The sequence below is a fragment of the Hypanus sabinus genome, chromosome 1, assembly GCF_030144855.1.
Source record: "Hypanus sabinus isolate sHypSab1 chromosome 1, sHypSab1.hap1, whole genome shotgun sequence".
Classification (NCBI taxonomy): Eukaryota; Metazoa; Chordata; class Chondrichthyes; order Myliobatiformes; family Dasyatidae; genus Hypanus; species Hypanus sabinus.
The window spans coordinates 5,449,649-5,475,817 of NC_082706.1; the positions used below are offsets into that span (position 1 = coordinate 5,449,649).

At 47.9% G+C, this 26,169-nt stretch overlaps 1 protein-coding gene across 1 annotated transcript in view; it reads left to right on the plus strand.

Annotated features, from left to right (window-relative positions):
• Positions 1–6,237, plus strand: part of LOC132383401 (phytanoyl-CoA hydroxylase-interacting protein-like) — a 33,559-nt gene extending 27,322 nt beyond the window's left edge. The window contains exons 3-4 of the mRNA XM_059954724.1: positions 3,867–3,984; positions 5,700–6,237. Coding sequence (XP_059810707.1) covers positions 3,867–3,984; positions 5,700–6,237 — 656 coding nt within the window. The remainder of the gene's footprint in view (positions 1–3,866; positions 3,985–5,699) is intronic.
• The last annotated feature ends 19,932 nt before the right edge of the window (positions 6,238–26,169 follow it).

Genomic DNA, 26,169 nt, shown 5'->3' on the forward strand with positions numbered 1-26,169 from the left:
AGGGTGCAGAGGAGATTGACCAGGATGCTGCCTGGATTAGAGAGGGTGCAGAGGAGATTCACCAGGATGCTGCCTTGATTAGAGAGGGTGCACAGGAGATTGACCAGGACGCTGCCTGGATTAGAGAGGGTGCAGAGGAGATTCACCAGGATGCTGCCTGGATTAGAGAGGGTGCAGAGGAGATTTACCAGGATGCTGCCTGGATTAGAGAGGGTGCAGAGGAGATTCACCAGGATGTTGCCTGGATTAGAGAGGGTGCAGAGGAGATTGACCAGGATGCTGCCTGTATTAGAGAGGGTGCAGAGGAGATTCACCAGGATGCTACCTTGATTAGAGAGGGTGCAGAGGAGATTTACCAGGATGCTGCCTGGATTAGAGGGGGTGCAGAGGAGATTCACCAGGATGCTGCCTGGATTAGAGAGGGTGCAGAGGAGATTTACCAGGATGCTGCCTGGATTAGAGGGGGTGCAGAGGAGATTCACCAGGATGCTGCCTGGATTAGAGAGGGTGCAGAGGAGATTTACCAGGATGCTGCCTGGATTAGAGAGGGTGCAGAGGAGATTCACCAGGATGCTGCCTGGATTAGAGAGGGTGCAGAGGAGATTTACCAGGACGCTGCCTGGATTAGAGAGGGTGCAGAGGAGATTTACAAGGATGTTGCCTGGATTAGAGAGGGTGCAGAGGGGATTTACCAGGATGCTGCCTGGATTAGAGAGGGTGCAGAGGAGATTCACCAGGATGCTGCCTGGATTAGAGAGGGTGCACAGGAGATTGACCAGGACGCTGCCTGGATTAGAGAGGGTGCAGAGGAGATTCACCAGGATGCTGCCTGGATTAGAGAGGGTGCAGAGGAGATTTACCAGGATGCTGCCTGGATTAGAGAGGGTGCAGAGGAGATTCACCAGGATGTTGCCTGGATTAGAGAGGGTGCAGAGGAGATTGACCAGGATGCTGCCTGGATTAGAGAGGGTGCAGAGGAGATTTACCAGGATGCTGCCTGGATTAGAGAGGGTGCAGAGGAGATTGACCAGGATGCTGCCTGGATTAGAGAGGGTGCAGAGGAGATTCACCAGGATGCTGGCTGGATTAGAGAGGGTGCAGAGGAGATTGACCAGGATGCTGCCTGGATTAGAGAGGGTGCAGAGGAGATTTACCAGGATGCTGCCTGGATTAGAGAGGGTGCAGAGGGGATTTACCAGGATGCTGCCTGGATTAGAGAGGGTGCAGAGGAGATTGACCAGGATGCTGCCTGGATTAGAGAGGGTGCAGAGGAGATTGACCAGGACGCTGCCTGGATTAGAGAGGGTGCAGAGGAGATTCACCAGGATGCTGCCTGGATTAGAGAGGGTGCAGAGGAGATTTACCAGGATGCTGCCTGGATTAGAGAGGGTGCAGAGGAGATTCACCAGGATGTTGCCTGGATTAGAGAGGGTGCAGAGGAGATTGACCAGGATGCTGCCTGGATTAGAGAGGGTGCAGAGGAGATTCACCAGGATGCTGCCTTGATTAGAGAGGGTGCACAGGAGATTGACCAGGACGCTGCCTGGATTAGAGAGGGTGCAGAGGAGATTCACCAGGATGCTGCCTGGATTAGAGAGGGTGCAGAGGAGATTTACCAGGATGCTGCCTGGATTAGAGAGGGTGCAGAGGAGATTCACCAGGATGTTGCCTGGATTAGAGAGGGTGCAGAGGAGATTGACCAGGATGCTGCCTGTATTAGAGAGGGTGCAGAGGAGATTCACCAGGATGCTACCTTGATTAGAGAGGGTGCAGAGGAGATTTACCAGGATGCTGCCTGGATTAGAGGGGGTGCAGAGGAGATTCACCAGGATGCTGCCTGGATTAGAGAGGGTGCAGAGGAGATTTACCAGGATGCTGCCTGGATTAGAGGGGGTGCAGAGGAGATTCACCAGGATGCTGCCTGGATTAGAGAGGGTGCAGAGGAGATTTACCAGGATGCTGCCTGGATTAGAGAGGGTGCAGAGGAGATTCACCAGGATGCTGCCTGGATTAGAGAGGGTGCAGAGGAGATTTACCAGGACGCTGCCTGGATTAGAGAGGGTGCAGAGGAGATTTACAAGGATGTTGCCTGGATTAGAGAGGGTGCAGAGGGGATTTACCAGGATGCTGCCTGGATTAGAGAGGGTGCAGAGGAGATTCACCAGGATGCTGCCTGGATTAGAGAGGGTGCACAGGAGATTGACCAGGACGCTGCCTGGATTAGAGAGGGTGCAGAGGAGATTCACCAGGATGCTGCCTGGATTAGAGAGGGTGCAGAGGAGATTTACCAGGATGCTGCCTGGATTAGAGAGGGTGCAGAGGAGATTCACCAGGATGTTGCCTGGATTAGAGAGGGTGCAGAGGAGATTGACCAGGATGCTGCCTGGATTAGAGAGGGTGCAGAGGAGATTTACCAGGATGCTGCCTGGATTAGAGGGGGTGCAGAGGAGATTCACCAGGATGCTGCCTGGATTTGAGAAGGTGCAGAGGAGATTGACCAGGATGCTGCCTGGATTAGAGAGGGTGCAGAGGAGATTCACCAGGATGCTGGCTGGATTAGAGAGGGTGCAGAGGAGATTGACCAGGATGCTGCCTGGATTAGAGAGGGTGCAGAGGAGATTTACCAGGATGCTGCCTGGATTAGAGAGGGTGCAGAGGAGATTTACCAGGATGCTGGCTGGATTAGAGAGGGTGCGGAGGAGATTTACCAGGATGCTGCCTGGATTAGAGAGGGTACAGAGGAGATTGACCAGGATGCTGCCTGGATTAGAGAGGGTGCAGAGGACATTGACCAGGATGCTGCCTGGATTAGAGAGGGTGCAGAGGAGATTTACCAGGATGCTGCCTGGATTAGAGAGGGTGCAGAGGAGATTGACCAGGATGTTGCCTGGATTAGAGAGGGTGCAGAGGAGATTGACCAGGATGCTGCCTGGATTAGAGAGGGTGCAGAGGAGAGTGACCAGGATGTTGCCTGGATTAGAGAGGGTGCAGAGGAGATTGACCAGGATGCTGCCTGGATTAGAGAGGGTGCAGAGGAGATTCACCAGGATGCTGCCTGGATTAGAGAGGGTGCAGAGGAGATTTACCAGGATGCTGCCTGGATTAGAGGGGGTGCAGAGGAGATTCACCAGGATGCTGCCTGGATTAGAGAGGGTGCAGAGGAGATTCACCAGGATGTTGCCTGGATTAGAGAAGGTGCAGAGGAGATTGACCAGGATGCTGCCTGGATTAGAGAGCATGTCTTATGAGGAAAGGTTGAGTGACAAAAGGCTTTTCTCTTTGGAGAGGAGGATGAGATGTACGAGATGAAAAGAGGGATAGATAGAGTGGACAGCCAGAGACTTGTTCCCAGGGTGGAAATGACTAAATGATGGGGGGGGGGTGAATAATTTTAAGGTGATTGGAGGAAGATAAAAGAGGGATGTTGGAATAGTTTTTTTATACGGAGCAGTGGGTATGTGGAACACGCTGCCAGGGTGGTGGTACAGACAAATATATTAGTGATAGTTAAGGGAATTTTAGATAGAGGGCTATGTGGGAGGGAAGAGGTAGATGGATCTTGAAATAGGTTAAAAGTTCAGCATAACATCATGGGCTGAAGGGCCTGTACTGTTCGATGCTCTCTCCTCTGGGGTACTCCCAGTGAGTACACTTGTGCGAACATTCAGCATCCCAGGAGCTCCTGAGAAAATCCCTCATCCCCAACATCATGACTTGAACAGAAGTGTCAGCCTCATGCAAAGGGTGAGTCCAGGTCTAACCAGCTCTGTAACACTAAGGTAACTGACAGGGACGGAGATTAATGCTGAGATAGGAGAAGAGGGTAGAATGGAACATACGTAACTCTCTGCATGTGTCCCATCCAGATTACTCCACTGCCCACTTGAAGCAGCTACTGGAGAAGGCGGAGGTAATCGCAGGGCGCATGCTGAGGTTCTCTGTCTTCTACCGGAACCATCACGAGGAATACTTCGATTACATAAGGTATTATATTTACTACCCACTCAAGTGCAAACCTCACATCTCTGATTTGTGTCCCATTCCCGTCCGTCCTTCAGCTCTTTGCTGCTGGTCGCCCTAGCTCCAGAATGGACCAACAATGTCCAGCCCTGAGCTGCTGCCTATATGAACCGCATCGTATCCACACTGCAGCATCCTGTTCAGAAAGGGAGCAGCACCTGATATTCCATCTAGGTGGCCTCCAACACGATGCCATGAACATTGATTTCTCTAACTTCCGGTACTTTCTCTCCACTCCCCTTTCTCTCTCCATTACTCATTCCGGCTCTCCTCTCACCACTTCTCTCCTCCCCTTGGTGCCCCCCCTTCCTTTTACCCCCAAGGTCCAATCACCTCCCCTATCAGTTTCCTCCTACTTCACCTCCCAGCTTATTTCTTCATTCCCCACCACCCCCCTCACCTGGTCTTGCCTATCACCCGCCCACTTGTAATCCTTCCCCTGCACCCACTTTATAATCCTGGCTTCTACCCGTTCATCCCCAGTCCTGATGAAGGGTCTCAGTCCGAAATGTCGACTGTTTGTTCTCCTCCATAGGTGCTGCCTAACCTGCTGAGTTCCTCCAGCATTTTATGGGTGCTCCACAAGATGTCCAGCATCTGCACAATGTCATGTCTCAGTTTTCCCTGGGAAAAAGACAGTGGCTTCAGCCTATTTATGCCCCTCATAATTTTATACACCTCCATAAGGTCACCCCTCAGTTACCCTCTCTCAGGGGAATAAAGTCCTAGCCTGCCCTCCCTCTCCCTATGACTCAGTCCCTCAGGTCTGGCATTGTTCTCAACTCTGCATTCTTTAAAGATTAATAACATCTTCTGTCTTGTAGATTAACCGAAAATCTACATAATACTCTAAAGTTTTCATGTCTGTGGGTGAGACAGATGGGACAGAGTGGAGAGAATTTTATACTCAACCCTTGCTGAACCTGGCATGGCAGCACTGGAAGGGATAATGTGGAAGAAGGTTTATACCCAACCTATTCTCATCTTTTCCATGGTGTTTTTGATGGGATGCAGAAAATCCATAAATAACCCATATTGAACCCTGGGGGAGAGGGTGCAGTGATATGGAGGTATCGGGCTTTCTGTGTGACAACACTGAAACCTTCCAGATGGGTTGCATAGGGTCAGGAATGAGGGTGGGGGGTGGGGGTTATAACTAACCCATACTGAACCCTTCCGGATGGGTCATAGGGTCGGGAATGAGGGTGGGGGGTGGGGTTATAACTAACCCATACTGAACCCTTCCGGATGGGTCATAGGGTCAGGAATGAGGGTGAGGGGTGGGGGTATATCTAACCCATACTGAACCCTTCCAGATGCGGTGAATAGGGTCGGGAAGGAGGGTGGGGGGTGGGGGTATATCTAACCCCTACTGGACCCTTCCAGATGCGGTGAATAGGGTCGGGAATGAGGGTGGGGAGTGGGGGTATATCTAACCCCTACTGGACCCTTCCAGATGCGGTGAATAGGGTCGGGAAGGAGGGTGGGGAGTGGGGGTATATCTAACCCCTATTGGACCCTTCCAGGGGAGTTCTGATATGACTGTATGGTGATGTGACTGGCCGATATTGAACAATCCCAGAAGGGGTGTTTGGTGGTTGGGGGTGGGGGTGTGGGGAGAGAGCACACGGTAGCTCGGGGTCTGTTGTCGACTCACCCTGAGCCGTTGCCTGTTGCAGGACGCACCACGGCGGTCTGATGCAGCCCTACCTGAAAGACAGCAGCGGCAGCCACGGCTCGCCGGTCAACGGCACGCTGAACGGCATCTTCTTCAGCTGCAACACTGAGTTCAACACGGGGGAGCCGCCGATGGACTCCCCCTACGGCCGCCTGCGCTTCCAGCTGGACGCCGAGCACCTCTTCAACCCCAACACCAACCTGTATTTCGCCGACTTCTACTGCATGTACACCGCCTACCACTACGTCGTCCTGGTGCTGGCCCCCAAGGGCTCCGCCGGGGACCTCTTCTGCCGAGAGAGGCTGCCGCTGCTGGACAGCGCCCACAACCGCTTCCTGACCTGTGCCGAGGGGCCAGACGGCCAGCTGGTCTACCACCACGCTCAGGACCTCATCTTGGAACTGATCTACACCCAGCCGGTGAACCTGGCCCAGGGCGCCCTTGGCGAGATCGGGGGCCACCAGCTCATGAGCCTCTCCACCGCCGACGCCAAGAAGGACCCAAGCTGCAAGACCTGCAACATCAGTGTGGGGCGTTAGGAGGGAGGTCGGGCAGGTGGAGGTGAGGTTGGGAGGGGGTAGCGAGGGGTGGGGTAGGGTCTGGATACGGGGGGGTGGGTTGGAACTGGGGCAAAGCCAATGTTCAGATACACTGTGAGCACACAGCCTTCAAGACACCGTAGGGATTGGGCAAAGAGGTTTGGCCGGTGACGTTGAACCAGATGTGGAAACAACGGGTGGACAATTACGCAAAGCGCCAACAGTAATGGAGGAGCTGAAGGAGTTTCTGTCTACAAGAGGTGCTAACATGACACAATCAATGGACCTGGACGCACTGTGATCCGGGATCTGACTCCGCTCTACATATCTCCGACCGTCCTTAAAATAATTGTCCGAGCAAGGTGATTCCCACACGGAGGAAGCTCGTTCGGCCCCCAGCTGCTGAATGGTTGTCTCTCTTTACTTCAATGTACCCTTCCTCCCTGCTCTTTACGTCATGGCAAACCCCAGCGGAAAAACTCTCAGTTGCGGATACATCCAACCTTATGAGCAGAAAAGAAATTCCAGCAAAAAAATCTTTATCTATCCCATTTCCCACACTTTCCCAACGGAAGCACAATATATCTGACTGTTTCTTAAATCAATTGCTATCCGCCACTCTGCAAATCGACAGCAGACTGACCAGAGCCAGAGGTCTGCGGGACCTGGATGGGTGGGTGAGTTTTATTGGCCCCTGTTTGCAGAAAATCAGTCTTACCTGCTCCACCCCTCTAATATTCTGTGACCACCACAAATGACAGCAGTCTGGTAGGAACCAACAGTCTGTGGGACCAGGACTGGCTGGTGACTTTCTTAGCCGCCAATTGGGAAAATTCAGTTTTACCTGGACTGCTCCACCTTTCCAATACTCTGTGATTGGGCCTCAATAAGGGCAAACAGCACAACTGGTTTGACCAGAATTAACACAGCACCAGGAATGTGAGGCCCTTTAAAAAGTTCTTCCTTGTCTATCCATCTTGCTGTTGAATGAGGTCCAGCCTGGACAATGCCTGACACCAGCAGGTACTGATGAAGAATCCGTGTGACTTCCATCCACCCTCCTGCAGAGCAGGGGTCCGAGGATCCCTGGCTTAATGATAAGGCTCCGTGGCGTGAAAAAGGGTTGGGAGCCCCAGCCCTAGAGACTGCTAATCTTGACCAGGTGCATTCTCCACCAATCTTCCACCCCTCCCCTTAGCCAAGGAGCTCTTTCATTCCCCCCCCCCCATGTTTGACGCCCAATGTGAACACCACTTCAAACAATTTGTGGAAATCATCATGATTGTGAACTAAGTTGATGTAGGATTCCTGGAAAATCAGGAAAATTGGCAATTGGGTTCTCTTCTCAGCTGTGTTCAGATGCCATTAAGCTGGAAAGAGTGCATATGAGATTTATGGGGATATTGCCGGGATTCGAAGGAATAAGTTATGGAGAGAGATTAAGCAGCTTGGGACTTTTTCATTGGAGCCCAGGAGGATGGGGAGTGATCTAACAGAGGAGTACAATTAGGAGCGTAGAAAGGGGGAGTGCACCCTATCTGGTTCCCAGGGTTGGGGAGCCAAGAACCAAAGGGCACAGGTGTAAGGTGAGAGGGGAGGGTTTAATAGGAACATGAGGGGCAGCTTTCTTCAGCTAGAGAGTGCTTAGTATGTAGAAAGACCTCCCAGAGGAAGTGGTTGAGGCAGGTACATTGAAAAGACACTTGGACAGGTACATAGGAAGCAAAGGTCTAGTGAGATACGAGCCAAACACAGGTAGCTTAGACTGGAATCTAGTTTAATATGATTGGGAATCACGTTTCCATGTTGTGTGACTCTAGTCGATAATAGTGAGGTCACTTGAGTATGGTGTTCTCCTGAGGGGTTGTCTATTGGTGGGTCCTCAGGTGCCTGTAGAGGCCGAGCCATTCCACATATTCTGGTAGTGTGGGGAAAAGTAAGTGGTGACTGTGGTCAGCGGGTGGGTCTATTGGTTCTTCTGCCTCTCCTCTCACAGCTGCCTGGAAAAATGATGCTGTAGGAGTACGCTGTGCCCATAAGCCAGAGGTCGATGGGTCGAAACCATCCTCTGTGGGTAACAGCAATTTTCCACAAGTGTATGACTCCATTAACACTCCGACATGAGGAGTCTCCACATTCCTTGCAATGGTCACGCTTACACACTATGAGTGAATGTATATGTACATATTCACACGATGTTCCCGTGAGGCCCCACATTCCTTGCGATGTTCAAGTTACTCACTGACGGAGCTCTCGCAGGACCTTGCTCTCAGCGGCCTGGGGCCGGAGTGCACAGTTACCCATCACAGAGGACGTAGTGTGAGCCCATCCATTTCCACACTCCCGGTCAGTGCATGCATGAGTACGTGCAGCCAGGCGTGAACTGGATAGGAATTGAATTGTGAATTAGTCATCTTCATTCATAATAATTGGAAGTAGGAAGTGGAGGGAAAACACACACAGTGGCCACTTTATTAGGTATCTCCTGTTTCCTGTGCTCACACTCAGACATTGCCACCCTGTGTCAGGATTCTCAGCTATAATGATGGCTGCAGTTCAGAGGAAGCTCACCCCCAGCTATGTAATTCTAAGTGCTATTCTTTCTACCCCTCCCTCCCTCATTTCATGGCTGAAGTCACTTAGATCACATTTCTTCCCCATTCTGATGTTTGGCTTGAATAACAACTGAACCTCTTGACCACGTCTGCATGTTTTTATGGATTGAGTTGCTGCCACATGATTGGCTGATTAGATATTTTCATTAACGTAAGAACATCAGAAATAGGAGCAGGAGTCGGCCATCTGGCCCATCGAGCCTGCTCTGCCATTCAATAAGATCATGGCCGATCTGACCGTGGACTCATCTCCACCGACTTTCCTTTCCCCCATACCCTTAAACCCCGTATTATGCAAAAATCTATGAATGAGCAAGCATACAGTTGTACCTAACAAAGTGACCACTGAGTGTAAAACTCCTCTCTTGAATATATTCAATTATGGAGCCTCCTCGCCTTTCTTGGGCAGTGAATTCGAATGATTCACTATCCCCTGGTGAAACTAGTTCTTTACATTTTATTCCAAAATGGTCTGGCTCTTGCCCTGAAACTGTGACACTTGGCTGCAAGTGCTTCAGCAAGGGAAAGATCTAGATGAAGATTCAAATTAACTCATGAATCACACACACATGGAAGCATACAGCGAAATGTATCATTTGTGTTAACAGCCTGAACAATCTAAGGACTCGTTAGGTTGCCACAGTCCAGTGCCAACACAGCATGCCCACAACGATCAACAGAACAACACAAGTCTCCAAACAACAGGAAAACAAGGCCGTTCCTCCCCACTTACCTCACCTATTTAAAGCCCCACCTAATGCACATTAATCTACAAGAACTGTGCGCATCTCAAAGGGACACTTCTGTACTCTGTGGAACAAAGTGCAGTCCACCTAATCTGTCTTCAATGACAAACTGCCATCCCAGAGACAAATTGACCTACTCTCTCCTTAACTAGGGAAACCATCTCTTAAACAGTTGTGTTTATTTATTAGAGATACAGTGCAGAACAGGCTATTCTGGCCCAATGAGTCACGGGGAGAACATACAAACCCCTTACAGACAGCAGCAGGAATCGAACTCTGAATTCCAGAACACCCTGAGCTGTAATAACATAGTTCTAACCACTTATCTGCCGTACAGTTGTCCAGATGACATCTCAGCACAGTGCTCGATAATTGGAGGGGTAATCACTACCCCAATCCTTTTACAAGAGGGACTAACATACAAGTTTGCTGTGCATGATAATCTTCAGTGTTCTGTGCACAGAACTCTCAAGTTCACCTTTCATTCTCTCACTATTTACAGCCTGTCCATATTTCACGAGCAAGTTGATGACTTTCCAGTCATATTCTCTCCATCATGTGTTGGCCGTTCACTTACTGTTTCTCTGTCTCCTGAGGCTTCTCCTTACACCACACACACTACTGCCCAGCTTTGTGTAATCGGCAGACTTGGATATATTATTCTTGCCTTGGGTGGTGGGGTGGAGATCTCTCTCCAAAGGAGGTGTAAGGTGCTCCTTCCCTCCACTGGCCTGCAGGTCACCCTTGGGCAAGGTGTAGCACCTGCTTAGCTATCAGGGTTAGGTGAATCCATGGGGAGCAGGTGGTGGATGGTCGTATGAGCAGCTGGTGCAAATCACATCCACTATGGGACCACTGATCTCTGAAGAGTATTGATAACGGCTGGGATCACCTGTCTTGTAAAGACACTGCCCAGAAGAAGACAATGGCAAACCACTCCTGTAGAAAAGTTTGCCTAGGACAACCTTAGTCATGGAAAGATCATAATCGGTCCATGTCATACAACATGACACATAATGATGATATCATATGACACGGTGCAAACCGAACGAACAATACTTGGCTCTTTTATCCAAACCACAGATATAGAGTATGAACAGCTATCTCCAGCGCCCATTCCTACAGCAATCCTCTGAACATAGCACCCAAATAAAATGCCTCATTTATTCCTGAGTCATAGAGCACTACAGCACAGTGCAGGCATTCAGCCTATCTAGTCCATGCCAAACTATTACTCTACCTAGTCCAAAGAATTTGCACCTGGACCATAGCGCTCCACACCCCTCCCACCCATGTACCTAGACAAACTTCTCCTAAATGTTGCAACTAAACCTGCGTCCACCACTACTGCTGTCAGCTCATTCCACTCTCAAACCACCCTCTGAGGGTTGTAAAATAGTCTATATTATCCAGCACCTCATCAAGGACCATCATAGTTTGACTAATCCTCTTCTGTAGATCAATAGAATATGGAAACAGGTCATTCAGCCCCACTCATCCAAGATGCCCTCCTAAACCAGTTCCATTTGCCCATGTTCGACCCATGTCACTTTAAACCAGGGGATCCCAACCTTTCTTATGCCATGGATCTCTACCATTTACCATGAACACCAGGTTAGGAACCCTTTCCTATCTACTTGATTATCCAAATGCTCATTTATCAAATGCTCATCCCTATCAACTTTCTCCAGTAGCTTCTCTGCAACCGACACGGGACTCACTGGCCTATAGTTACCAGAGCTTTCCCAGTTCCCTCCATAAGTAGTAGGAATACTTAGCCTCTCACCAGTCCTCTGGACCTCGTCTGTACCCAGAGAGGACACAAAGATACTGGTCAAGGCCCCAGCAGTCTTGTCTCTTGCCTCCTTCAATAACCTGGGGTAAATCCCATCAGGACCTGGGGACTTATCCACCTTAACACTCATTATGAGGCCCAACACTTCCTCCTCCTTGACCTCTAAACGTCCTAACGTATTTATACACAAAGCACTGATCTGCTTGCCCTCCGTGTCATTTTCCTTGGTAAATACTGAAGCAAAGTACTCATTTAATACTCACATTCTCCCCATCCAAGCAAATAATGCCCCCTTTATCCATGAGTGGTCCTACCCTCTCCCTTGTTATCCTCTTGACCTTGAACCTGTCTCAACAAACCTTTTCTAGCAGCTCGGATCATGTACCCACCATGGTTGTCCTCAAATTGCTTTTCAGTTTTGTCCCACTCATCTTCAACCTATGCTTTTGTTCCCCTTTCCTTGGAAAAAAAAGGCTAGTGTGCATTCACCCTATCTAACCCCCTCATGATCTTATATGCCTCCATAAGGTCACCTTTCAGTCTTCTTCTGACCAACTTCTCAGGTCCTTGAGCCCTGGCAACGTTCTCACGAATCCTCTTTCCATCTTCATGACATTGCTCCTATAATGGGATGACTATAGGAGTACATGATATTCTGAACGTGGCCTCACCAGTGTCTTGTACAGGTGCAGCATAATGTCTCAACTCCTCAAGTGAGCATTTTGACAGCATGTTACAAACCTCCTTCACCACCCTGTCTGTCTGAGACACCATCATTTCCACCTACAGGTCGCTCCATCTCTTTCTTCATGTGTACAGACGTTGCTTTCATCTGTTATTTCTCCTCCTTCCCCTTCTCTCGTTTCCCATTCCCCACTCTTGCTGCTCTCTCTCCCCACCTGCCTCTGGTATCTCTCTTTCTTCCCTTTCTCCCATGGTCCACACTCCTCTCCTATCAGAGTCCTTCTTCTTCAGCACTTTACCTTTTCCACCTATCATCTTCCAGCTTCTTACTTCAGCTCCCCGCCCTCCACCCACCAGGCTTCACCTATCACCATATTGCTTGAACTCTTTCCCCTCACTACTCCTTTTTATTCCGGCTTCTTCCCCTTTCCTTTCCAATCCTGAAGAAGGGTCTAGACCTGAAATGACAGCTGTTTATTCCCCTCCATAGATACTGCCTGACCTGCTGAGTTCCTCCAGCATTTTGTGTATTTTACTCTGGATTTCCAGCATCTGCAGAATCCTTTGTGTTTACGTGTGTACAGACGTTGCTCCCGTCAGTTATCACCTCCTCGCAATCCCTGTCCCTCTCTCAGTGCAGAATAACCCAAAATACCGACTGTCCATTTCCCTCTGCAGATGCTGTCTGACCTGCTGAGTCCCTCCAGCGTACTGTTTGTTGCTCCCTCTCTTACTCCGCTGGTTTCAAGAGACTATCTGTGATTTTTATCCTCGCTTTAGGGGTTTTCTTACTCAGATTGTCCATCCACAGCAGCTGAATGTTTCAATTCTTCTGGTTTCTCTTTGCTAAATTCAAGTGTCGACACTTTTCCAAGTCTGCCCTCACTCCTCAGAGGTGAAGGGGTGTTGTGTCTGAATTGTGAAGGGTTCAGTGTGGATTACTTCCAAGTTAGAGTTCCGCAACATTTCCAGCACCTGTAGAATCTCTCGTGTTTACCACCAGAGGTTGCTGACGGATCTGGGTCCTATCAGTGGCCGGAACTCAAGCACAAGTGTCAAACATCAGTGAACAGATTTTTACCTGTGAATCCCTCACACTAAAACCTTAACGTAGCCGCTGTATTCTGGCTCTGAGTGTCTGGGACGTTCACGATGTGCGACGGCAAATGATGGGGTGGGGGGTGTGAGGTGGCTCTTTTAGCGCCAATGTCGCTGTGCCATGTTGAGGCAGACAGCTGTCACAAATTTGCAAAATGTTTCGCTTTACGCGCTCAGTCTAATACTGCAGACTCAGCATTTCTGCCCATGCATGAAAAAAAGATATTCAAAGCCGTGTTCGGGTGAATTTGTCTGCAGTTGCAATCGGTGTCCGTGTTTCTCTGCGAGCTAATGTTACAGAGTGGAGCAATGCTTTTGCTGCACGTATGAGAAAACAATAAAACGCTTCAGCAATAGCTTGCCGTCTGTGAGTTTGGTCAGATTATTCACTGGGTCCTTGTGTGACTTGCCCAGGAACTCTGGAGAAACTTCCCCACCACTGTTGTCCTCAGAGAAAGAGAAAGAGAGACTCTATAACAAAAGGAGGGAGCTGAGGAGTGTGAAAGTGAAACCAGAGGAAATGAGAGAGAGAGAGAGAGAGAGAGAGAGACTGGCAGAGCGGAGGGACAACGATGGCCAGAAAGGCAGATTTGGAGAAGGGGAGATTGAGAGATTGGCCTAGAGAGGGGAGAGTGGTGATGGAGAGAGTGTGGAATGAGGTGCCAGCGCAAGTGGTGCATGAAAGCTCAATTTCAACGTTTAAGAGAAGTTTGGATAGGTACAGGGATGGTAGGGATACGGAGGCCTGTGGTCCCAGTGCAGGTCATTGGGTGTAGGCAGTTTCAATAGTTGGGCATAGACTAGATGGACCAAAGGACCTGTACTTTTCTATGACTCTATAGCAGAATTTTTCTTAGTCAACAGCCAGCAATGATTGCTGGAGAGAGGTGATGGAATAACAGAAGGGGAGAATGATGGCGGGAGAGAGAAATTGGACAAGGAGAGAGTACTGCATCAAATGGCAGAGAAAGAGAGTCTAGAGCAGACGTTCCTAATCTTTTTAATGCCATGAAGCCCTACTATTAATTGAGGGGACCTGGGGACCCCATGGCCCCACTTGTTGGGGTGTCTAATGATTGCTCAAACTTCAGCTGAACTTAATCCTAACCAAACAGCTCAGTTTCCAACTCTCCAAAGAGAATGTTTCTCTGACACACCTCAGTAACTTTCCACCAGGCTGCTCAAATCCAAAAGTCTTCCCAGTTTGTGTAGGTCCACAGCTTCTGATTCTGTTGGTAGTTAATAATTCAGAAAGCACAATTTTAAACCCCCAAGGGCAGATTTAAATTCCTTTCTTTATGGTTTAAATGCAGGGAACAGGCACAAGGTTCTTCACTATTTGCAAGGAAATACAATCCGTTCAGTGGGAGTTTAATCCACTCAAATACTGACAGTTCCTGCTGGACCCCAGCTATTAGATTCTGTAAAAATCAGGATGTTTCAGGGGCTCCCAACCTGGGGTCCGCAGACCCCTCGCTTGAAGGTAAGGGTTCATGGCATAATGGCATAAAACAAGGTCGGGAACCCCTAGAAAACATGCACACACACAAACACACACAAGCATGCACACATAAACACATTCTCACACATACATCCACATATACACACATGCACACATACATTCTCAGACATATACAGACATGTGTACACACACACGATTAATTCTTGGTCATGTTAGCTGCACTAGAGGTTAAAAGAAAGATTAGCTTTATTTGTCACATGCACTGTACATTGAAACATCAAAACATACAGTGAAATGTGTCAATGACCAACACAGCACGTCCACAACTCACTAACCCCGTGCGTCTTTAGAATGTGGGAGGATACTGGAGGAATCCTCCATGTTCACAGGAAGAACGCACTGATTACAACAGTAGGAACTGATCCCTGATCACTGGCATTACGATAACTGTTATGCTATCCCAGGAGAGCCAGGGCTCTGAGAATATCCCACAGGATTCCATCAGTGCCCACTAACGGTGTGTAACACACATCAAACGCTTCAGGAACTCAGAAGGTCAGGCAGCATCTACAGAAGGATATAAGCACTCAACGTTTCAGACCGAGACCCCTCACTGGGACCCATGAAGATAAAGGGCCTTGGCCCAAGACGTCCGCTGATTCATTTCTGTAGATGTTGCCTGACCTGCTGTGTTCCCCCAGCATTTTGTGTTTGTTGCTCTGGATTTCCAGCATCTGCAGAATCTTTTGTGCCACTGAGAGTGAGAAGTGGTTTTGGACTAAAGGATCCAGACCGGTACAGACACCGTTCAGCAACGCCTGCTCCGATCATACGCAAGGCCTGTGTGTCACGGGCATTCTTCATTCAGAAAGGTGAGCACAAGGAAGCAGGCCTGCAGTTTGAACACGGCGCACTGTTACCACGGCAACAGCTGCGATGTTGCTCTGTGCTGAGATCCGGTGTGGCAGGTGAGTGGGACTATTGATCAGTGTCACAATTCCCAGTTAATAAATCCTGAGTCTAAGAGGCAGATGGTACTCTGCCATCAGGACGGACAACTTCAACAGGGCAATCAGAGAGGTTGCACAGAGTGGCGGACAGGGTGATGGAGGGAAGTTCAGCCCAAGGCCTACAACCCAACCACTCACGTCCACGCAGGAAGTTCCCCCTAATTCCAGTCCCTCACACTCCCTCCACATAAAGATGAAGGAAAAGCTTTGATGTGGATCAGAAGCCTCATCTGGCATTGAAAGCTGTGATCCCTGCACGAGGGCTGACCTCTTCCATGGTACGCCGTGTGGTGGATGGTGGTGTGCTGGCTAACCAGGTTTACCAGGACCCTGCCTAGATTAGAGAACATGTCGTATGTTCTCCTTGGAGAGAAGGAGGATGAGAGGTGACTTGATAGGGGTGTACAAGATGATAAGAGTCATAGATCCAGTGGACAGTCAGAGACTTTTTCCCAGGGCAGAAGGTCAATCTAATCCTTCCCTCCCAGAAACTCTCCATTTTTCTTTTGTTCATGTCCCCATCTAAAATTTTTGTCTCTAATACATCTGCCTCTACCACCATCCCTGGTAAGTACATACCACTCTCTGTGCAAAATAAAATCTACCTCTGACATCCCCCCTATACTTTCCTCCAATCACCTTAAAATTATGTGCTCTTGTTTTAGCCATTTCTGCCCTGCACTTGCTGTTCTCCCTATCTGTGCCTCTTATTGTCTTATACACTGCTGTGGCAGCCAAATCTAACCAAGCCAAGCTGCCGCTGCTGGAGACCTCCATAGATTTATTACACTTGCATGATGTGCCCTCAGCTCCACTGATGATTGTTCCAAAAGTTGATATGTATTTTACCCTTTATTAGCAATTAGCAAACATATAAACTGGAAGCAATGAAACTTAAGTGCACCCAAATGTAAGTTAAAAGTAATTGAGCGTGATTGCGCAGTCAGCAAAAGATAGGACAAGCGTCAGTTCCCATTCTGCACAGAACAAGGCAAGATTTCACTTCCTTTGCCTTTACCACACCCCACTCGTCTTATTAATTACCATAATAAACATAATAAATGCAAAACACAGATGTATGGCTCCTACAATTGCTATCAAGTCACCTCTTATCTTCTTCATTCTGAAGAGTGTAGTTCACTGGGCTGCTTCAAGATCGGCTTCTCTTGAGGAATTGGCGATGAGCAACCTGTTCTGCCCTAACTGCACCTGCCAATGAACAAAGACCTTCACGTCCAACAGCAATGGTTGGACCTTAGACGGTAAGGTCCATTGCAACACCCACAAAATGCTGGAGGAGCTCAGCAGAGCAGGCTGCACCCACGGAGGGGAATAAACAATCGATGATTACAGCAGAGACCCTTCATCAGGACCGGAAGGGAAGGGGGGGGGGAGAAGCCAGAGTAAGAAGGTGGTGGGGGGAAGGAGTACAAGCTGGCAGGTGACAGGTGAGACCAGGTGAGGGGGAAGCTGGGTGGGTGGGGAAGGAAGGATGAAGGAGCTGGGAGGGGATAAGTGGAAGAGGTAAAGGAGTGGATAAGAAGCAATCTAATCGAAGAGGACGGTGGACCGTGGGAGAAAGAGAAGGACGAGGGGCACAAGAGGGAGGTGAAGGGCAGATGAAGAGAAGGGGAGAGAGAGGGTAACCATAATATGGAATGGAAAATAAGAGGAGAGGAATTCCTGGAAGTTGGAGAAATCAATGTTCATGCCACCTGACTGGAGGCTTCCCAGACGGAATATGAGGTGTTGCTCCTCCAACCTGAATGTGGTCTTATCATGGCAGTAGAGGAGGCCATTCACCGACATGTCAGAATAGGAATGGAAAATCCAGGATTCCGTAAGACTGTAAGAAATAGGTGTAGAATTAGGCCTTTCAGCCCATCGAGTCTGCTCCATCATTCCATCATGGCTGATTTATTATCCCCCTCAACCCTATTCTGCTGCCTTCTCTCTGTAACCTTTGACCCACTTACTGATCAAGAACCTATTAACTCCCACTTTAAATATACGCAATGACTTGGCCTCCGCATGCACCTGTGGAAATGAATTCCACAGAATTACCCCCTCTACTGGCTAAAGGGATGACTTTGCATTATGATGCTTTGCCCTCTGGGCCTAGACTCCCCCAGCACCGGAAACATCCTCTCTATGTCCACTTTATCTGGGCCTTTCAATAAACAACAGGTTTCAATTAATTCCTCCCTCATTCTTCTAAACTCCAGCGAGTATTGGCCCAAAGTCACCAAACTCTCCTCATGTTAACCCCGTCATTACCAGGATCATTCCTGTAAACCTCCTCTGGACTGTCTTCAATTGGAAATTGAATTGAAAAGAGTGTCCCTCACTACACATCACTTTACATCACCTTCAACCATAATACTCCTACCATTAAAATACACACACATCAAACTATCTATTACATGGCTCCTGTCTGTTTTTATTGGTCCTGACATCTACCTTCCTTTCCATCCCTCAGATTTCTGACTTGGTGTTCTGGTTCCCATTCTCCTGCCAAACTAGTAGCACTAGTGAATTTCCCGCCAAGATATTGGTTCCCCTCCTGTTCACCTACAACCCGTCCCTCTTGTACAGGTCACCCCTGCCCCAGAAGAGGTTCCATTTGTCCAAGAATCTGAAACCCTGCCCCCTATTCCAGTTCCTCAGCCACTCATTCATCTGTAACATAGAAACATAGAAAACCGACAGCATAATACAAGCCCACAAAGTTATGCTGAACATGTCCCTACATTAGAAATTACTAGGCTTACCTATAGCCCTCTATTTTACTAAGCTCCATGTACCTACCTAAAAGCCTCTTAAAAGACCCTATCGTATCCGCCTCCACCACCGTTGCCGGCAGCCCATTCCACGCACTCACCACTCTCTGAGTAAAAACTTACCCCTGACATTTACTCTGTACCTACTCCCCAGCACTTTGAACCTGTGTCCTCTTGTGACAACCATTTCAGCCCTGGGAAAAAGCCTCTGACTATCCACACGATCAATGCCTCTCATCATCTTATACACCTCTATCAGGTCACCTCTCATCCTCCATCGCTCTAAGGAGAAAAGGCCGAGTTCACTCAACCTTTTCTCAGAAGGCATGCTCCCCAATCCAGGCAACATGCTTGTAAGTCTCCTCTGCACCCTTTCTAAGGCTTCCACATCCTTCCTATAGTGAAGTGAGCAGAACGGAGCACAGTACTCCAAGTGGGGTCTGACCAGGGTCCTATATAGCTGCAATATTACCTCTTGGCTCCTAAATTCAATTCCACAATTGATGAAGGCCAATACACCGTATGCCTTCTTAACCACAGAGTCAACCTGTGCAGCTGCTTTGAGTGTCTTATGGACTCGGACCTCAAGATCCCTCTGATCCTCCACACTGCCTTAACAATGTGTTAACATTAATACTATATTCTGCCATCATATTTGACCTACCAAAATGAACCACTTCACACTTATCTGGGTTGAACTCCATCTGCCACTTCTCGGGCCAGTTTTGCATCCTATCAATGTCCCGCTGTAACCTCTGACAGCCCTCCACACTATCCACAACACACCCAACATCAGCAAACTTACTAACCCATCATCCTATCTGTACTATCATCCTATTTCTGCTCTGACTAGTACGTGGCACTGGAAGTAATTTAGAGATCATTACCTTGGAGGTTGTTCCTAAACTCCCTATACTCACTGTGCAGGATCCCTTCCCCCTTTCTACCTATGTCATTGGTACAAATGTGCACCATGACCTCTGGCTGCTCACCCCTTCACCCGCTTGAGAATATTCTGTTGCAGCTCAGAGAGATCCTAGACCCTAGCACCTGGGAGAGAACACACCATCCTGGCACCTCTTTTGCCAACACTGTTCCCCTATTGAGCCTCCTATCACTATCGCTCTGCCCAACCTTCCTCTTCCCTGCTGGGCCTCAGAGCCACTGGCCTGACCGCTGCTGCCGTGCCTGACAGGTTATCACCCCTCCCCCCTGCAGTGTCCAAAGGGATATGAGGGGCGAGACCTCAGGGGGACCCTGCACTGACCACTGACTCCCCTCACTTCTTCTGGTGACCTACTATCTGAAGCCTGCACTCTGGGTGTGATCACCTCAGTAAAAATTTCATCTACGAGGCTTTCATCCTCCCAGAGGGTCCTGAGTACATCAACTCCAGCTCCAATCAGGAGCTAAAGCTGGGCATACTTCAGTACCCTGAAACCTCACATCTTACAGGAGGAGCAGTCTCCATCCTGCCCACACTGAATTTAGGACTAAGGATTTAAAGAAAGAAAAAGCTTACCTGTCCTTACATAGGGAAGAATAACTCACTCCTGATGAGACTTGCTGGTTTCAAATGACTCCCACCCTGCAACGATATCACTCTCCCACTTGCTACTTCACAGATGGCTTGATAGCGAAGATTTAGATGACTATTTTACAGTCACAATCATTGTCATTACGCACCGTGCTGTATGACGTGGGTGACCATGGTCTCATGGCCATGATTGTTCTTGGCAAATTTTTCTACAAAAGTGGTTTGCCATTGCCTTCTTCTGGGCAGTGTCTTTACGATAATCCAGCACCTGATCCCATGGCTTCATGTGACCCTGATCGGTGAGGGAGGGGGGGCAAACAAATGATGCACCTTGCCCAGGGGTGACCTGCAGGCTGGAGGGGGGTGGTCCTTTGGTAGAGATGTATCTCCACCCCACCACAAAGGCGGTAAAATAGGAAAACAGATAACAAATCCAGACTTTCATATGAAAACTCTGTCCTCAGACAAGGGATGTTCTCCACAGGGGAAATCAGAACCGCACCCTCCAAACCCTGCCCATTAAACATCCAGTACACCTCCAATGTAAAAACAGACAGTTGTTCGCCAAAATGCAAGATACCCCTCCCACCCTGGACATTCTCCCTTCTCCCCTCTCCCATCGGACAAAAGCTACAAGAGCCAGAAAGCATGCACCACCAGATCAAGTAACTACCACCTCACTGTTGAAAGATTATAGAACAGTCCTCTGGTATGATAAGATGGGCCCTTGGCCTCACAGTCTACCTCAATATGACCTTACACCTTATTGTCTGCCCATAATACACTTCCTTATAACCATGACACTTTATTCTGTTATTGATTTCCCTTGTACTACCTCAATGCACGGCTGTAATGAATTGATCTGCATGAATGGTATGCAAGACAAGTTTTTCCATCATACCTTGCTATGAAATAAACAAATTTGTCAATTTAATTTACCAATTTAAAAAAAAGTCCAACCTGGTTTACTGAAAGAGCCATCATTTTAACAAGACAATCCATCTTAGAATGAGGGTCAGAAGGCTTTGAATCATTGTGGAGAGAGCTAAGGAACTGCAAGTGTAAAAAGACCCTGATCCCTGATGGCAGTTGTATACAGACCCCCAAGCAGTAGTAAGGATGCGGCCTACAAATCACAATTGGAGATAGAAAATGCACGTCAAAAAGGCAATGTTACAATAGTCATGGGGGGGGGCCTTCAAAATGCATGTAGGTTGGGAAAACAGGAGGGGGAATTTCTAGGATGCCTAGGAGATGGCTTTTTAGAGCGACTCATGGTTGAGCCCAGTAGAGGATCAGTTGTTTTGGACTGGGAGTTGTGTAATGAACCAGATTGATTAGAGAACTTAAGGTAAAAAAAACCCTTAGGGAGGTGATTATAATATGATTGACTGCATCCGGGAATTTGAAGGAGAAGCTAAAATCAGATGTATCAGTATTGCAGTGCAGTCAAGGGAATTACAGGGCATGAGAGAGGAGCTGGTCAGAAATGACTGGAAAATGATGCTAGCTGGGATGACAGCAAAGCAGCAATGGCTGGAATTTCTGGAAGCAATTCGAAAGGCCCAAGGATTCAATGTCTATTCAGGAATCGGATGGCAGAGGGTAAGAAGCTGTTCCTGAATCGCTGAGTGTGTGCCTTCAGGCTTCTGTACCTCCTTCCTGATGGTAACAGTGAGAAAAGGGCAGGTCCTGGGTTCTGGAGATCCTTAATAATGGATGCTGTCTTTCTGAGACACCGCTCCTTGAAGATTTCCTGAGTACTTTGTAGGCTAGTGCCCAAGATGGAGCCAAATAAATTTACAACCCCATCATTGATCTTCCCTCCCTTCAATCTCAAATAGGGATGTTTAAAGGTGATTGGACAATGTGGCTGCATCACAGCCTGGTATGGAAACATCAATGTCCTTGTATGGAAAATCCTACACAAAGAAGTGGATTCAGCCCAGTCCATCACAGGTAAAGCCCTCCCCAACATGGAGCACATCTCCATGAAACGCTTTCGCAGGAAAGCAGCATCCATCGTCATGGACCCCAACCATCCACTCACTGCTGCCATCACACCACCAGGTTCAGGAACAGTTATTACCCCTCAAACATCAGGTCCCACACCACCAGGTTCAGGAACAGTTATTACCCCTCAACCATCAGGTCCCACACCACCAGGTTCAGGGACAGTTATTACCCCTCAAACATCAGGTCCCACACCACCAGGTTCAGGAACAGTTATTACCCCTCAAACATCAGGTCCCACACAACCAGGTTCAGGAACAGTTATTACCCCTCAACCATCAGGTCCCACACAACCAGGTTCAGGAACAGTTATTACCCCTCAACCATCAGGTCACACACCACCAGGTTCAGGAACAGTTATTACCCCTCAACCATCAGGTCACACACCACCAGGTTCAGGGACAGTTATTACCCCTCAACCATCAGGTCCCACACCACCAGGTTCAGGAACAGTTATTACCCCTCAACCATCAGGTCCCACACCACCAGGTTCAGGAACAGTTATTACCCCTCATCCATCAGGACCCACACCACCAGGTTCAGGGACAGTTATTACCCCTCAACCGTCAGGTCCCACACCACCAGGTTCAGGGACAGTTATTACCCCTCAACAATCAGGTCCCACACCACCAGGTTCAGGGACAGTTATTACCCCTCAACCATCAGGTCCCCCACCACCAGGTTCAGGAACAGTTATTACCCCTCAACCATCAGGTCCCACACCACCAGGTTCAGGAACAGTTATTACCCCTCAACCATCAGGTCCCACACCACCAGGTTCAGGAACAGTTACTGCCCCTCAACCATCAAGCTCTTGAACCAAAAGGGATAACTTCACTCAACTTCACTTGCCCCATCACTGAAATGTTCCCACAATCAATGAACTCACTTTCAAGAAGTCTTAATTTCATATTCTCGATATTTAAAGCTTATTTATTTATAATTATTATTTCTTTTCTTTTTGTATTTGCACAGTTTGTTGTCTTCTGCTCTCTGGTTGAATGCCCATGTTGGGCGGTCTTCCATTGATTCTGTTATGAAATCTATAGATTTGCTGAGTAACCCCACAGCAAAATGAATCTCAGGGTTGTACATTGTGACATATATGTACTTCAATAATAAATTTACTTTGAACTTTGAACAATAACTCCAGTAAAGGAAAGGAAGTCAGAGATTGCATAGTATTAAAAAAAAGTAAGTATGACAGAGCTAAGGTGAGTGGGAGGACAGATGATTAGGAAATTTTTAAGGAACAACAGAACCTAACTAAAAAGGCAATACGGGGAGAAAAAATTAGGTACGAACGCAAGCTAGCCAGGAATATAAAGGTGGATAGCATAAGCTTTTTTAGGTATGTGAAGAGAAAGAAGATAGTTAAGAACAATGTTGGGCCCTTGAAGAATGAATTGGGTGAAATTGTTATGGGAAACAGAGAAATGGCAGAAGAATTTAATAAGTACTTTAGATCTGTCTTCACTAAGGAAGACACAAGCAATCTCCCAGATGTATGGATGGGCCAAGGACATAGGGTAACAGAGGAAATGAAACAGATTGACATTAGGAAGAAAACGGTGATGAGTTGAATGATGGGACTGAAGGCTGACAAATCCCCAGGTCCAGATGGTCTGCATCCTAGGGTACTAAAGGAGGTGGCCCTGGAAATTGTGGATGCATTGGTAATCATTTTCCAATGTTCCTTAGATTCAGGATCAGTTCCTGAGGATTGGAGAATGGCTAATGTTATCCCACTTTTTAAGAAAGGAGGGAGGGAGAAAACAGGGAACTATCGACCTGTCAGCCTAATATCAGTAGTGGGGAAGATGCTAGAGTCCATTATTAAAGGTGAAATAGTGGCATATCTAGATAGCAGTGATAGGATTGGGCTGAGCCAGCATGGATTTACCAAGGGTAAATCATGCTTGACTAATCTATTGCAGTTTTTCCGAGGATGTAACCAGGAAGTTAGACAAGGGAGATCCAGTGGATGTAGTGTACCTCGATTTTCAGAAGGCATTTGATAAGGTCCCACATAGGAGATTGGTGGGTAAAATCAAAGCTCATGGCATCGGGGGGGGGTGGGGGGGGAAGATATTGACATGGATAGAAAACTGGTTGGCGGATAGAAAGCAAAGGGTAGCGGTGAATGGGTGTTTCTCAGAATGGCAGGTGGTGACTAGTGGGGTGCCACAGGGCTCGGTATTGGGACCACAGCTGTTTACGATTTACGTCAACAATTTAGATGAAGGCATTGAGAATAACATCAGCAAGTTATTGCTGGTAAGGGAGAAATACAAAGAGATCCAGGAGTCCTTGTTCATCAGTCACTGAAGGTGAATGAGCAAGTGCAGCAGGCAGTGAAGAAGGCTAATGGAATGTTGGCCTTTATTACAAAGGGAATTGAGTACAAGAGCAAGGAAATCCTCTTGCATTTGTACAGGGCCCTGGTGAGACCACACCTGGAGTATTGAGTACAGTTTCGGTCTCCAGGGTTAAGGAAGGACATCCTGGCTGTAGAGGAAGTGCAGCATAGATTCACAAGGTTAATTCCTGGGATGTCAGGACTGTTTTATGCAGAGAGGTTAGAGAGACTGGGCTTGTACACGCTGGAATTAAGGAGATTGAGAGGGGATCTGATTGCAACATATAAGATTATTAAAAGATTGGACAAGATAGAGGCAGGAAATATGTTCCAGATGCTGGGAGAGTCCAGTACCAGAGGGCATGGTTTGAGAATAAGGGGTTGGTCATTTAGGACAGAGTTAAGGAAAAACTTCTCCCAGAGAGTTGTGGGGGTCTGGAATGCACTGCCTCGGAAGGCAGTGGAGGCCAATTCTCTGGATGCTTTCAAGAAGGAGCTAGATAGGTATCTTGTGGATATGGGGACAAGGCAGGAACCGGGTATTGATAGTAGATGATAAGCCATGATCTCAAAATGGTGGTGCAGGCTCGAAGGGCCGAATGGTCTACTTCTGCACCTATTGTCTATTGTCTATAACCATGGTAGAATCAATGAAATTCCCCACCAAACAATGCAGACAACCAGTGTGCAAAAGACAACAAACTGCAAATACTACTGAAGAAATAAAATGGAAATAATAAATAAATAAATAACAGCTATAACCCGGGCAACCAGTTTCCTCCCACATCCCAAACATATGGTTATGGTTAGTAATTTGCAAGCATGCTATGTCTGCACCAGAAGCATGTCCACACTTGCAGGCTGCCCCCAGTCCAATCGTCACAGATTTGATTTGATGCAAATGATACACGTCACTGTATGTTTTGATATTTCAGTCTACGTTTGACAAATAAAGCTAATTATTCTAATCATTCTCTCTTTTCTTCAATATCTTCATGCACTTCTAAAGGTTATAATAATTTCTACAGCACATTTGTCCTTCCTGCTTCCGGTGAAATGGCAGCGCGTTTGGATGCAAACGTTTCTATGGGGCCAATCAAAGATGTTTTTGCCTTTTTTAAAATGTATATTTTTAAGATTGCATGAACCTGTTGGTCATCATTAACTTTAAGTACAGTACTGCAGTTCTAGCCCATCAGTGTGTTGTTTCTTGGTGGAACAACTGAACGGGCTGGACCTGGTGCAGATCTTGCTGTTGCTGTGTCAGAGACCTCAGGGCACAAATGTGGTGTGCAGTCTAGCAGCAAGTGATTTTATCAGTTGCGTTTCTTGTGATCGCAAGACCCTGTTGGACATCAGTAATGTGGGATGCTGCGTGTCCGATTCACTGTTTTAGTGGTGAATGGCAGGGCATCGATACGGCCTCGAGCACAGTGATGACTAGGCCTCGGACCGCACTGAAGCATCGGTGTTGGTGCACTCCACCGGAATGCCAGGGACAGTGTGACATGCCATCTCTGCTGCCCTCCAGTGTTCACTTGGCAGAAGACAAGATGTATTGTGTTCCATCAGAGACTGACTGCTACAACATCCATGGACTCAGGGACTTGCACTATACTTTTGTGTGTGCGACTGTATCTTGCTGCTGTCTACATGTGCTAAATGTGCATTGTGTTGTGCATGAGTGTTGGCATTGTGTTTTGCACCTTGAAGTAACGCTGTTTTGTGTGTGTTGCTTGAATTTCCAGCATCTGCAGATTTCCTCGTGTTTGCTGTTTTGCTTGGCTGTATTCTTGGATGGTTGAATGACAATTAAAACTTAAAATTAAATCT